General features: G+C 40.8%; 1 protein-coding gene across 1 annotated transcript in view; it reads left to right on the top strand.

Moving 5' to 3' along the window:
• Positions 1–12,368, top strand: part of SH3KBP1 (SH3 domain containing kinase binding protein 1) — a 281,799-nt gene that overhangs the window by 150,392 nt on the left and 119,039 nt on the right. The window contains exon 6 of the mRNA XM_018554851.1: positions 8,790–8,983. Coding sequence (XP_018410353.1) covers positions 8,790–8,983 — 194 coding nt within the window. The remainder of the gene's footprint in view (positions 1–8,789; positions 8,984–12,368) is intronic.

Raw genomic sequence — 12,368 nt, 5'->3', positions numbered from 1 at the left:
GTCCCAAGATATAGTGAAATGCTTTCATGATTACTACCACGCCTTTTACAACATCCCGAGGGGGAACCCACCTGACATAGGAAACTGGATATCAGTACATATATCTACACACATCTGGCATACCAACTCTAACTCTGTAAATTAGAGGCCTGATGGGATTCCCCATTCAGCAGAGAATGGGGACCCGCATCGAAGGAGGAATGAATAATAAAAGGGGGAAATGACAAACCCAAGGAAGGGAATTGCGTCTTTCTCGAAGTAGCATTTTTCTAGTTTGGCATACAACTTATGTGTTCTAAGCCGTGCCAATACCCAGCATACATGGTTACGATGGTCAGTGAGGTTGGTGGAATAGATTAGAATGTCATCCAGATACACAACCACGCAGATATCCAGCAAATCATGGAATATATCGTTAACAAACAATTGAAACGTGGCAGGAGCGTTACATAGCCCAAAGGGCATTACGTTGTACTCAAAGAGCCCGTGCCGAGTTTTCCACTCGTCACCTGGTTTTATGCGTATGAGATTATACGCCCCCTTGAGATCGAGTTTGGTGAATATCGTGGCGTTCTGGAGTCTTTCAATAAGTTCCAAAATTAGTGGGAGAGGATATTGTGTGACAGATAAGTTGCGCTCGGTCTAGTTGTGAATGGGTGTGAAAGTGATCTCTCAAAACCAAAGGGGGGAGATCACCTTCAGATAACAAAAAAAAAATGTTAAATATAAAGTGGATGTCTCCACTAGTGATAGTGAATTAGTGGTTGAAGCTGCAAAACACAACCCGGTGGTACTCGAGTGTATTGTATGTGTGTGGTGAGCTTTAGCTGGCTAAACAAATCAGTTATATTGAAGGCATCCCTATAAGCATAGTCATGAAGCAATAATATGTGAATAAACAATCAATAAAGGCACCTATATATAAAATCCAATAAATAGTTGAACAACAAGTGATACGTTATAAAAAACGAAAAATAAAAAACGAAAAATAAAAAGTAAAGTGCAGCCCAGTGCGCTCTAGTTCTTCTCAAAACTGGAACTACGGGGTTAATAGGCTCAAATCCAAATATCCTAAGCAGTCATTTCAGAGAAATTGCGCTTTGCAAAAAATAGTAATTACTTTCCTTATTTCCGTAATGTGTGAGTGGAAAGTTTATTCGTTCAATAGAGGGTTCCTCAGGTATGTCCACAGGAGTCCGTATCCGACCACCCAATGGTCCAGAGATTCCCGAACAAGACTGTGGTTATAATGATCTGGCACAATCTTTTCTCCCCAGATCTAGCACTCCGGTTTGTTTTTCTCTTATGACGGGTTTCCTAAAGACTCACCGCCCGACTGGCGGCAAAGACCTGTAGAAAAGAGCTCCCAGGGGAAGATGAAAAAAAGAAGGCGGGACCTTCTAAGTGTAGTAATTTAAAAAGGTTTATTTCTTTTCTTGAAAAATAAGTAGATTGCACTTACAAGATAAATTATATAATCAAGCTTAAAATCGTTTAAAAGGATGTCAGCTGTATGCGGTGAAGACAGATATTCCTTGACGCGTTTCGTTGATTTAACTTTTTTTTGTTGTTATCTGAAGGTGATCTCCCCCCTTTGGTTTTGAGAGATCACTTTCACACCCATTCACAACTAGACCGAGCGCAACTTATCTGCCACACAATAGACTCACTTACACACATAGTTGCTGCTGGTCTATATAGCTATTTAGATTTTGAGTCACTCATTCCCAGCGCAGTGATTTTTGATTATTACGATAGTGGGAGAGGATACCTGTTTTTCCGGGTAATTTTGTTTAGTTCGCGGTAATCGATAATAGGCCGGAGGCTTTGGTCCTTATTCCTGACGAAAAACATTCCCGCTCCGGCGGGGGGATGTAGACGCCGAGATGAATCCCTTCTTGAGATTTTCCTCCAGGTATTCCTTAAGATGTTGTAGCTCAGGAGCCGATAGGGGGTACACCCGCCCTACCGGTATGATACTACCCTGTATCAAGTCGATAGGGCAGTCATACGGCATATGAGGAGGTAAGGTATCCACCTTCGTTTTGCAGAATACATCAGAAAATTCGCCGTACTGGTTCGGAATCCCTCCTGAGCTCAGCTGAAGAACAGAAGTGCTGGGGAAACAAGACCGTTTACAGTAATTAGAATGGAGTAGAGGGGTATTATTTACCCAGTCGAAGGCAGGCTTGTGTTGCCGTAACCACGGTAACCCCAGGATAACAGGGAAGAGAGGTGAAGGGATGATATCAAACGATATGTGTTCAATGTGATTGTGAGGGGATACCACTAGAATAGGAGAGGTCTCATAGGTTATAGGCCCTGAGGCCAGCGACGTACCGTCAATAACGCTGACAGAGAGAGGTGTTGATTTTTTTTTGCAAGGGAATTTTATTATGGTTAACTAGTTCAGCATCAATGAAGTTCCCGCACGCTCCCGAGTCTATCATGGCTTCAACGGAAAGACGTTGCTGATCCCACTGTAAGGTCAAAGGAATAGTTAGATATCGGTTTGAAGGTAGGTTATCTGGGTTCAACTTACATAGGTAGAACTTCTTACCATCATTCTTCTTTCTGACACTTGAGCAATCGTTGACCCCATGCTCGGGAGCTGCGCAATACATGCATAGATTACCGGTACGTCTGCGATTTCTCTTGGCCTGGGAAAGGGGCCCCTTGAGTGCACCTATCTCCATGGGTTCATCTCTCCTAGGTGGACTTGGTCTGCTAACTGTGCTGGAATAACCAGTTGCTCTTTCGGCCCTGCGTTCTCGAAGTCGCCGGTCGATAGCCACGGCTCGGTGGATGAGTGCATTAAGAGTAGAAGGTAGATCTGCACGTGCTAATTCATCTTTCAACATTTCGGACAGTCCCAATCTGAACTGGTTTCGTAGACTGAGCTCATTCCATTGAGTTTCTCTAGCCCATCGTTGGAACTCTGCTATGTAATCTTCGACAGGTCTTTTTCCCTGTTTTAGATTACTGATTGCGGACTCAGCGGTGAGTTGTTTGCAGGGATCTTCGTAGAGGAGGTCCATGGCCTCTATGAACTCCGGATAGGAATTGAGTAGTGGATCGTCGTTCTCGATGTAGGCGTTAGCCCAGGCTCTCGGTTCACGGCGCAGGTATGAGATGAGGGTCCTTACTTTGATGTGATCGTTGATGTAGGTCCTTGGCTTCAGCTCGAACATGAGACTGCAGGCATTAATGAAATCCCGGTACTGTCTGCGGTCACCGGAGAAGGCATCTGGGGGGGAGACTTTAGGCTCTGGGCCTTCCCTTGGAGCCTCAGCTGCATCGCGTTGCTGTGCAAGGCGGCCTCTAAGGTCTCGGTTTTCGGCCCGGAGTTCGGTTACATTAGCGGTGAGTGTCTCTATGCGCTGTGTAAGGGTGATGAGATGCGCAGCAAGCTCAGCTGGATCCATTTCCCTTAAGAAGGGGGGTTCTAGCAAACTGTAATGATCCGTGCAAGCTCGACCAGATATATGGGATCTCAGCTGGTTGGTTCAGGTGGTTCAGGAAGAGGGTTCACAGTCACACTTTAGTGTATTGAGTGAAGTCGGAACCCCTGTCACATCATACACCATCAATCAGTAGTAGGTTCGTACTGATAGTTTATTTCTCACAACCACAATTTGAACAGCATTGGGGTCTGTTAGGATTTGTAGTTCCTATTCACTAGTTCAATTCACTAGTGACGTAATTGTAGGTAATTCTAGAGTAACGTTATGAATTCTACAGCTCATAGGGAAACGTATGGCACCGTTGGGTCAACAGATTTAGTTATAGTCACTAAACCTCAGCATTTATCTTCCTTAAGTATCAAAGGCATACAACAGTCCTATGCAGCAGTGAATCAATCAACAGTGTTTCTATAGTGGAATCTGTAAGTGGCACTTCCCACCAGGTGGTTTAAACATAAACACAGCACAAGACTGGATACAAGTGCTAATGGTTACTTGCTGTTCAGATGAGAGAGATCCAGATATGCTGTGTTCCTGAGTCAACACTGCCAGGGATCCAAGGCTGATAAGGTCAGGTCTGAAGACTGTTTTTAGGATAGGTTCCAAGTAGTGTATCTCCTAGATAGCTTGCTCGACGTACTACTTTGCTAGAACGCCGAGCAAGTGATCAGCCTACGATTTTGTAGGCAGTGAGCGGTGGTTGGGGGAGGAGCCAGAGACGAGACCCGACCCGAGCGTCTCCTAGCAACGGGACGCCGTGGGGCCGGACTCATCACGTCGGCTCAGCTGACGAGCGGGAGGAGGAGTGGAGCGCTGAGTGGAGGCCGCCCGTTGCCCGGCAACGGAACGCTGCTGACGAGGCCCGCTGCTGATAAGCCTCAAGTATTCTCATCACAGCTCAATCCCTGATGAAGGGGGCGTTTTTGAACCCCAAAACACATTGACTATTCTACTCGATTGTCCCCCGACTCTAGTGGAATAAAGTGGTATCTGGACTATTTTATTACTGGCACTTCATTTCCTACATCTACTGTGTTCAGTGTTAAGCCAAGGATAATGTGGAGACCCTTAGGTCAGCGATAGCTGCCTGTCCATTAGCCAGATTATACACATTCATATCACTTGGCCACTAATGGATGATAAACACCAAAAGATTAATCACGTCCAGAGCTCTTTTTTCACTTCCAAATATTCTGTTTGAAGAAGGCACTGCTGCATTTTACAGTGCTATAGGTAGAGGGCTTTTTGGTTTCTTTTGTTCCTTATCATGAGCAGGTTGACTATTGATGGATTCTTCTAGGTAAAAGTGAAAAAGAGTATGTAAGGAAGAGGTCTTCAGTTATAGATCACAGCAAGCTTTTGCTTGTCCAAAATGCTTATCTTGGTATTGTCTACAAAATATTGACATGCATTTGTTGCCAATTTATTAAAAAAATAAAATACCAGAACAGAGTTAATATGTAGACTACTTGTTACTAGTCACCAGTATGGTAGCTTATTGGTAATAGGCTTTATAGCAGTACTATGAGTTTGTTTGTTTGTGTGAGATTGTTCACACGTAGGGTTGCCATTTTTCCAAGACCCTAATGCAGTTAATATGTCTGGGCGTCCCTTTACTATGTATGACTATGTATCAAGGTATATCTACCCACATTAGGTCACCTTAAGTCTACCCACCTTAAGCTGCATTTCCTGCCCTTACCTAGTTCAGGGAAAGCTTGCTGGCATATAGTGTACATTACCTGTTTGGTGATGGGAAATGTCCTGTGTGCTCCCCCCATCCTCCTTACAGCTCTGTTATCCATTCTCAACCTGGAAGTGCAGAATACTTAGTTATGTGTTGGGACACATTGGAGCAGTTTACACCCATCTGCAAGACCAGTTAATGGGACTTATTAGGATCATTTAAAGGATATTTTAATGTGGCAAAGGAAGTCTATTGGTGTGAACAAGCCCTTAGACACTGAATTCCTTTTTTTTCCCTACCCTGTATTTTTTATATATTGTACAAAGTGCAGGTCCGGGGGTTGGGGACCACTGTCCTATGTGATCAAAGTAGATAGATATTAATTAAGTGTCTCGTTTAGGAACCTATAAGTGATGTATCTCTGTAATAAAAAGATATATGTAATCTCCATGATTTTTTTGTGAAAAAATTCCAATAAAAAAGTTTTATAAAAAGCCTCCTTTTTTCTTTTGAATAAAGGGTTGCAAGTTTTCTTTTATAGCTGCACACATAAATCATCAATGCCCTATCGTTTTTAAATCAATGCATATCTAAATTGCAGAGTTTCCGTGAAAGCTTTTGTTCAGATGACTCTCTCATTGATTCTCCCTTAGCAATAATCAACAGTAGCATACCTAGTAGAAAGCTATTCAATTAGCTAATTACCTACTGTGCTCCCTGTGCCCTTTTACAAACTCATAATGTCTGTTTAAAAGATTGTTATAGCTTTTTTACAGTTTCAGAAAGGATAATGTCATTTTTCCTGCATGTTTAAATGAGTGGACTGTAATTATGGCTGCTGATGGGAGAGGCTGCATCGTAAAGAATAAAACTAATATACTATTACTATTAGGTTTAGGCATCTTGCCAGAGATGAGGCACAAGGACAGACGGGGACTCATGGGAGCTAAGTAAGCAAAGGAAAAGTTAGGACAGTGTGATCTTCAAGTAGAGTAAAGTGTCTTGCTTAAGCTGAAATAATAAGGTACATGTCAGGACAAAAACAAAAACAAACATATGCAGTACATCTCTTCAATGCATGTACATTGCCTATCTTTTATCCCTGCAAATAATGAAAATTACCTATTGATCTACCAGAAATGCACTCAGCTCCTAAGTCTTGTTGTGAGCTGACAACAGACAGCTCTGAATTTGGAAATTCTTTCCATTGTATATTTAACAAACCAAAAGGGAGCAAATTAGAAAAGCTAATTGTTGGGGTTTACATTAGGGATGCACCGATACTAGTATTGGTATCGGTGTCGATACTGAGTATTTGAGCGAGTACTCGTACTCGGCCAAATTCTCCCGATACTTATGCCGTTACCGCACCTTCTTGTATCAGGAAGCCAGGCGGCGAGTCATTACATGCCACCCGGCTTCCTGATTTGGGTGGGAAGCCGGCTCCATGCTCCCTCGTCACTTGGTGATGAGGGAGCATGGAACTTGCTTCCCAGCTAATCAGGAAGCGGGGCCGCGAGTCATTGCATGCCACCCGGATTCTTTAATGGGACTTCTAGTATCGGTATTCAGTACGGAAAAAAGAAACGGTATCTGTGTATCCCTAGTTTACATACACTTTAAGTATGAATCATTCAAGTACAAGAGTATCAATGTGTCTTCTGATGCGCAGATGTTCTCTCCTGTATTATAGTATAGTTACAGCATTACAGAGAACACTACAATGTATTAATTAACAGGGTCAGTCGGGACCCTGTTACTGAGAAAGTTAACAATTTGATATCCCTACTGCACTCATACACTCTGGGAGGGGGGAGGGCTATATTTGGGAGATAGCCAGTTTAAAGTATAACTAAAGGCAAACCTCTTTTTAGATTTGGATAGAGTGGTGAAGGCTACTGTACTGTCAGGCCTTTATAGCTTTCTGTATTCCTTTAGAGAGATTCACTTCACCACTGTCCTGAAATCTTTGGTCTGTATTGTTTTAGAAAAACTATCACATGACACTAAAAAAAGGTATCAGTAATTGGTATTCCTAGATCACTGCACAGATCTTAACAGGATCAAGTACTATGTGAAATGGCTCCCCTAGGGGATTCTCTAGGGATTTTCACTATCTGGGGGAATATTTATCCTTAAAACTGTTCCGGTTGGACAGCAGGTTATCAAAAATAGCAGAAATAATACAATAGAGAAGAAAGCTGTCCATTATGCCATTGGAAAAAATAAATGACCAACTGCACATTCTCCATGGTATTTATTGACTTCATCCAGATGTTTAGGCTTAAATCCCTGATTGATAATACCAAATTTATGCTTTAAGGGAGATTTACATTTAGGATTCAAATGACCAACTTACTTGGCCAATAATTGTGTTAGTTCTGCCACTGATTGCATTGTGTGTAATGGCTAATCTGCTTTACCTCACAATGTTGCTTAGTTCTTCACTTTGCAAACTGTACTGTAATTGTACAACTGTATTATTTCCCTGTAAGTAAAAAAAATGATTTTGTCCCTTGGTCTCAGAATAAATATAAATAGTGCTGAGAATTTGTGTTTAAGAACACCTTTTTAGCTCAAGAAAATACACATAATTTGCACATTAAACCATTGCTATATAACCCTTGAAGTATAGGCAAATCTCTCACTGATGTTCTTTAATGGGTTGAAAGGAACATGGCACGTTCTTACTACATATGATGGGAGCGTCTCGAGGCACAAAGACTCTGTATATGAGTACATAAGTTAATAAGATGTTTTTAAATCAAGACCTGTCTTGTATTCCTTAAGAGGCCTTACTAAACACACCAATGTCTGACGTCACTAAGCATGAGAGGAAACAAACAAGTTTTACCTTTATAGCCACTCAGTAGACCAATCCTAAATGTTATGGAGGTAAATCAGAGAATAATGGGCACCATAATACATGAGAAGCTTACAGCCACTCAAAATGATATTCATTCTAAATTTCTTACAATGTTTCCCCTATCTGGACTACCACCACCACATGAACCTTGACTGCGTTTGCTCTCAACCAAGCAAACAAAAGGACCCTGATGTCAGGTACCCCAGCCGGACCCCACACACACACCTCCCTTTCTGCGCCCTCCCCTCTGACCATCTCAGTTCTCCATCTATCTTCATCTTTACTATCTTCTGTCGATCCCCTTACTCCTGGGGGTACATGGTTGTTATGGATCCCAACCATTGCTCTCAACATCTCCACAACGGTTTGGAGATACATCAGCTAACATTACTTTGAACTCCCCAAGGGATGATATGTACATAAGTCTGTTCCTTCAAACTATACTGAGCACTGCTGTTTGCTTAAAAAACAGGTAACTGACACCTGTTAACCTTTTCTATTCTGACTGTATTCTTGTCACTGTTGCCGTCTATCTAGCTTTTTATTTGTCTGACATCTCTTTACTGTGTGGCTACACATTTGTGAAAAATTGACATTTTATAAATTTAATAAAATATATGTTAAAAAAAACACTAAATGACATATAAATAATCCAATCTTTTACTGTATATTGTTAAAATCATAAACTGTTTCATTTTCAGTATATGAGGTTATGTTATGATTGCATCCTGTTGAAGGATTGTCATTGCAATTACCATTTCCTTCCTGCCAGGGTTTAAAGATACTGCTGGCTCTGAGAGTCATGGGGGCGACTCCAAATCAGAAGGGACCAATGGAACAAGTGGAGCAGAAAACCAGACGAAAAAGATCAGGGGATTTGGCTTCGGGGATATTTTCAAAGACAAACCAATTAAGCTAAGACCAAGGTCAATGGAAATGGAAAATGACATTCCTCCTGTAGAAAAGGTAAATATAAATTATATATGCTTTTGTACGTTTTACAGTTTATATTGGCACACTATATTCTGAAAATCTGCATTAGGGTGCACTCACACTGTTGCTCTTCGTAAGCACACATGCGTTAATGCCATGCTTTAATATGTGTTGCCTTAAGGCCCATCAAAACACACCAAAAAAGTGCACACAGAAGCCGAGCAATAAGCTACTGGAGCGTAATTTGCTCTCCAATAGCTTATTTGAAATACAAAGGTGACATTAGGGGTCTAATTGACCCCTAATATCACCTTAAAGAGAACCTGTCACCATTAGTATGCTATCACTTGTAAACCCCGTTATGTGATAGCAAGTATGTAAAGTAAAAAAAAATATATATATACAAAATGTAATAAATGAACACACACGTTGGGTGTGCCTACATACAAAAATGACAATTGTGCTACACATGTTTGGTATCGCTGTGTGCGCCACAGTGAGAGCAATAATTCTAGGGCCAATATTCATGAATATCTCTAAACTGATGATCTGTAGGGGCTTTTTATGGGTACCGTGCTTTGCCGCCATTACACGGACGCACGCATTTTTTAACCTGTGCATGTTGGGTATCTATTTACTCATCTTTACCTCATAATTTTAATTTAACTGGGCATGTTGGGTATTTATTTACTCGTCTTAACCTCATAATTTTATTTTACCTGGGTGTGTTGGGTATCTATTTACTCATCGTAACCTGATAATTTTATTTAACAAAAAAAAGGATGTGTTTTTTGGGCACTAAAATAAACTTATGTAAATTTTTTACAACATTTTTGAGTTTGATAAAGAGTTGCGCTAATTTTGTACAACATAACAATTTGCAACTGCCACCATTTTGTTCTACAGGGTTTTTGTTTCCAGAAAATATATAATGTTTGGGGGTTATAATCCACAGGCCTAAAATGTGGATTATAACATGTGCAAAAAAATGGCCATGGCAGCGAAAGGGTTGAAGCAGTGAGGCACAGATCAAGATGTTTAGATAATTGGTTTAGGAGATCAGCTAGTTTGAATATTAGCATTCCTCCTTGCTTAAGTAACTGAATTAAAGCTGCTAATAGGTTATATTTAGAGATCAAAACAGTTCTACAATTTGAAACTTTAGATATGTATATTTATGTATATGTAAATATGCTGGTGCATTTACTAACTCATAAGCCTTTGGCAATATAGTCTTGTCCTACATTTAAAATGCTGCAGATGTACTGTGAATAATGTGTGCACTTTGAAAAATAACACACCTATAATGCAGCCACTAATGAACTAGAGGCTTTATGTTTCATAACTACTCCATTAAATATGACATCCAGTCAGGTTCTTTGATTGGTAAGACTCTCAAAGCGTTCAGTCAAGTTCATTGGCAGCTACATTTTTAGCCATATTTCTTTACAGTTGCAGTATTGCTGGAGCAGCCTTTTGAACACAAATAATCAATCATAGTCCCACAAAATATTTTCAGGCATGGAAACGTTGAATGAACAAGTCAAATGTTTAGTAGTTTTCAATTATTTTCCTATTACTGTTGTTTCTTAACATATTGGTGGGTCACACTATATGTGGGAGGAAGAAGGCGTTGCATATTATGACCCTGTCATTACTAGGGTTATCAACATTCCCATTTGCTGGCTAAGGTTTCTTATTAATTTCTGTACCCTTTCTGAATTTGACAATGTGTCTTGAAAAAGATGAAGGAGGAAGATGATGGTAATAGAGGAATCTATATCCTTATTATAGGACATGCTTGTCCACGAGCTGTAGTGTGAGAACAAGTAGGTTACATGGTTATCATCTGCAATGGACGTCCGTTCAGCCTCACATCCTGGCCACGCCCCCACACATGGTTATCACTTTGCTCTACACATTCCTTGCCTTATACAACTTCTGAAATTTGACTGTTCATTTCAGATGTATTTTATAAAGCACATAACATCATACCCCAAACTTTAAAAACTAGGAAAGATGGACATGTTGGTGAGGGAATGTTTGAAGCTCTGGGAGAACCATGCATAGGTGTTCCTCAGTGGAATGAAAACAGGTCAAGAAGCAGGTGTCTTCTTTTATTATTTGTAGGATAAGAAACAATTCTGTTAATCAGGAAAAGTTTCCAAATGTAGCTTTTGCCCTGCATTCACCTCCTGCTTTGTTAGTAATCTGAAGTGAAACATACACCATGCCTCGTACAGATGCATCCCTTTGTGCAAGCCCTTTGATCATAAATGCTTTAAGAGGAGATATTGTTTTCACTGGGTCAATGTTGCCAAGAAGCTTCTCTTATCAGATAGCTATTGGCCTTTACAGCGATGTAAACACTTAGATTTTTTGGTTTGAAGCGGATATAATTGTCATTGGTTGGGGGGAGCTTTTGCATAATCAGATTATGGCACAAGCCTACCTCCTCCTGTGCTGTCCTCCAGTGGTGACTTGGTGCACTTGTCACCGCTACATCCCCTGCTGCCATTAGTTCTGCATATTGTTTTAGGGTCCTGTGGCAGTCCACTTTGGCCATTGGGCAGCCACTGAAGATGTAATTCTTGCATATGTGCACAGAAGTTACATCATTCCCAAGCACCTGGCCTATTCTTGGCTTTTTGCATATGCTAGGAATAAACCAAAAGTGCACATTGTAAGCCACATAGGCTGTGCAGTGTGCACTCTTGCCTCACTCCTGACATATGTACAATACAAAAAATTGCTAGGGGAAATAGTAAAAGTTTTTGAATGTCTCATCTGCCCAAAATCCCTACATGCTAGATTTTTTTTATTTTTAGAGTTTAATTCCACTTCAACTTTGATGTAATCATACGTGATAGCTGTGACACATCACATTAAACCTTTATTTCTGCTAAATATGTATTACTACACATGGGTAAAGCAAACACTGTAACAGTCAATGTAGTGCATGTTTTTTTTATAAAGTGATGTTTATTTTTGGAATCCTAATACAATTGACAGATTCTTAATCAATCCCTTCAGTTTCCATTATCATACTCCAAATGCTGATCTGCTCACCCAAGTATAGATATAGTAGCAGTGGCGTAACCAGAGTTATGGGCGCCCGGGGAAGAACATTTTTTTCGCCCCCCCCCCCATATTATATAAACATCCACTAGAACTGTACCCCCCACCCCCACACATATTTATCAGCTAAGGAACTACAAGTCCCAGCATGCCTTCATTGTCCCTGTACACCCCCCCACACACACACATATCACCCAGGGAACGGCAATATCTGGTTGTTGTACAGGGGCAATGAGGGCATGCTGGGACTTGTAGTTCCCTAGCTGATATGTTATGAAGCTGTATTCCACCTGAAATTACTACAATGACATTATAGAACTAAGAATAGAACATAAAATAA

This window comes from Nanorana parkeri, unplaced genomic scaffold, assembly GCF_000935625.1.
Source record: "Nanorana parkeri isolate BGI_ZX_2015 unplaced genomic scaffold, ASM93562v1 scaffold175, whole genome shotgun sequence".
Classification (NCBI taxonomy): domain Eukaryota; kingdom Metazoa; phylum Chordata; class Amphibia; order Anura; family Dicroglossidae; genus Nanorana; species Nanorana parkeri.
This window is presented reverse-complemented; position numbering and strand designations above follow the sequence as displayed.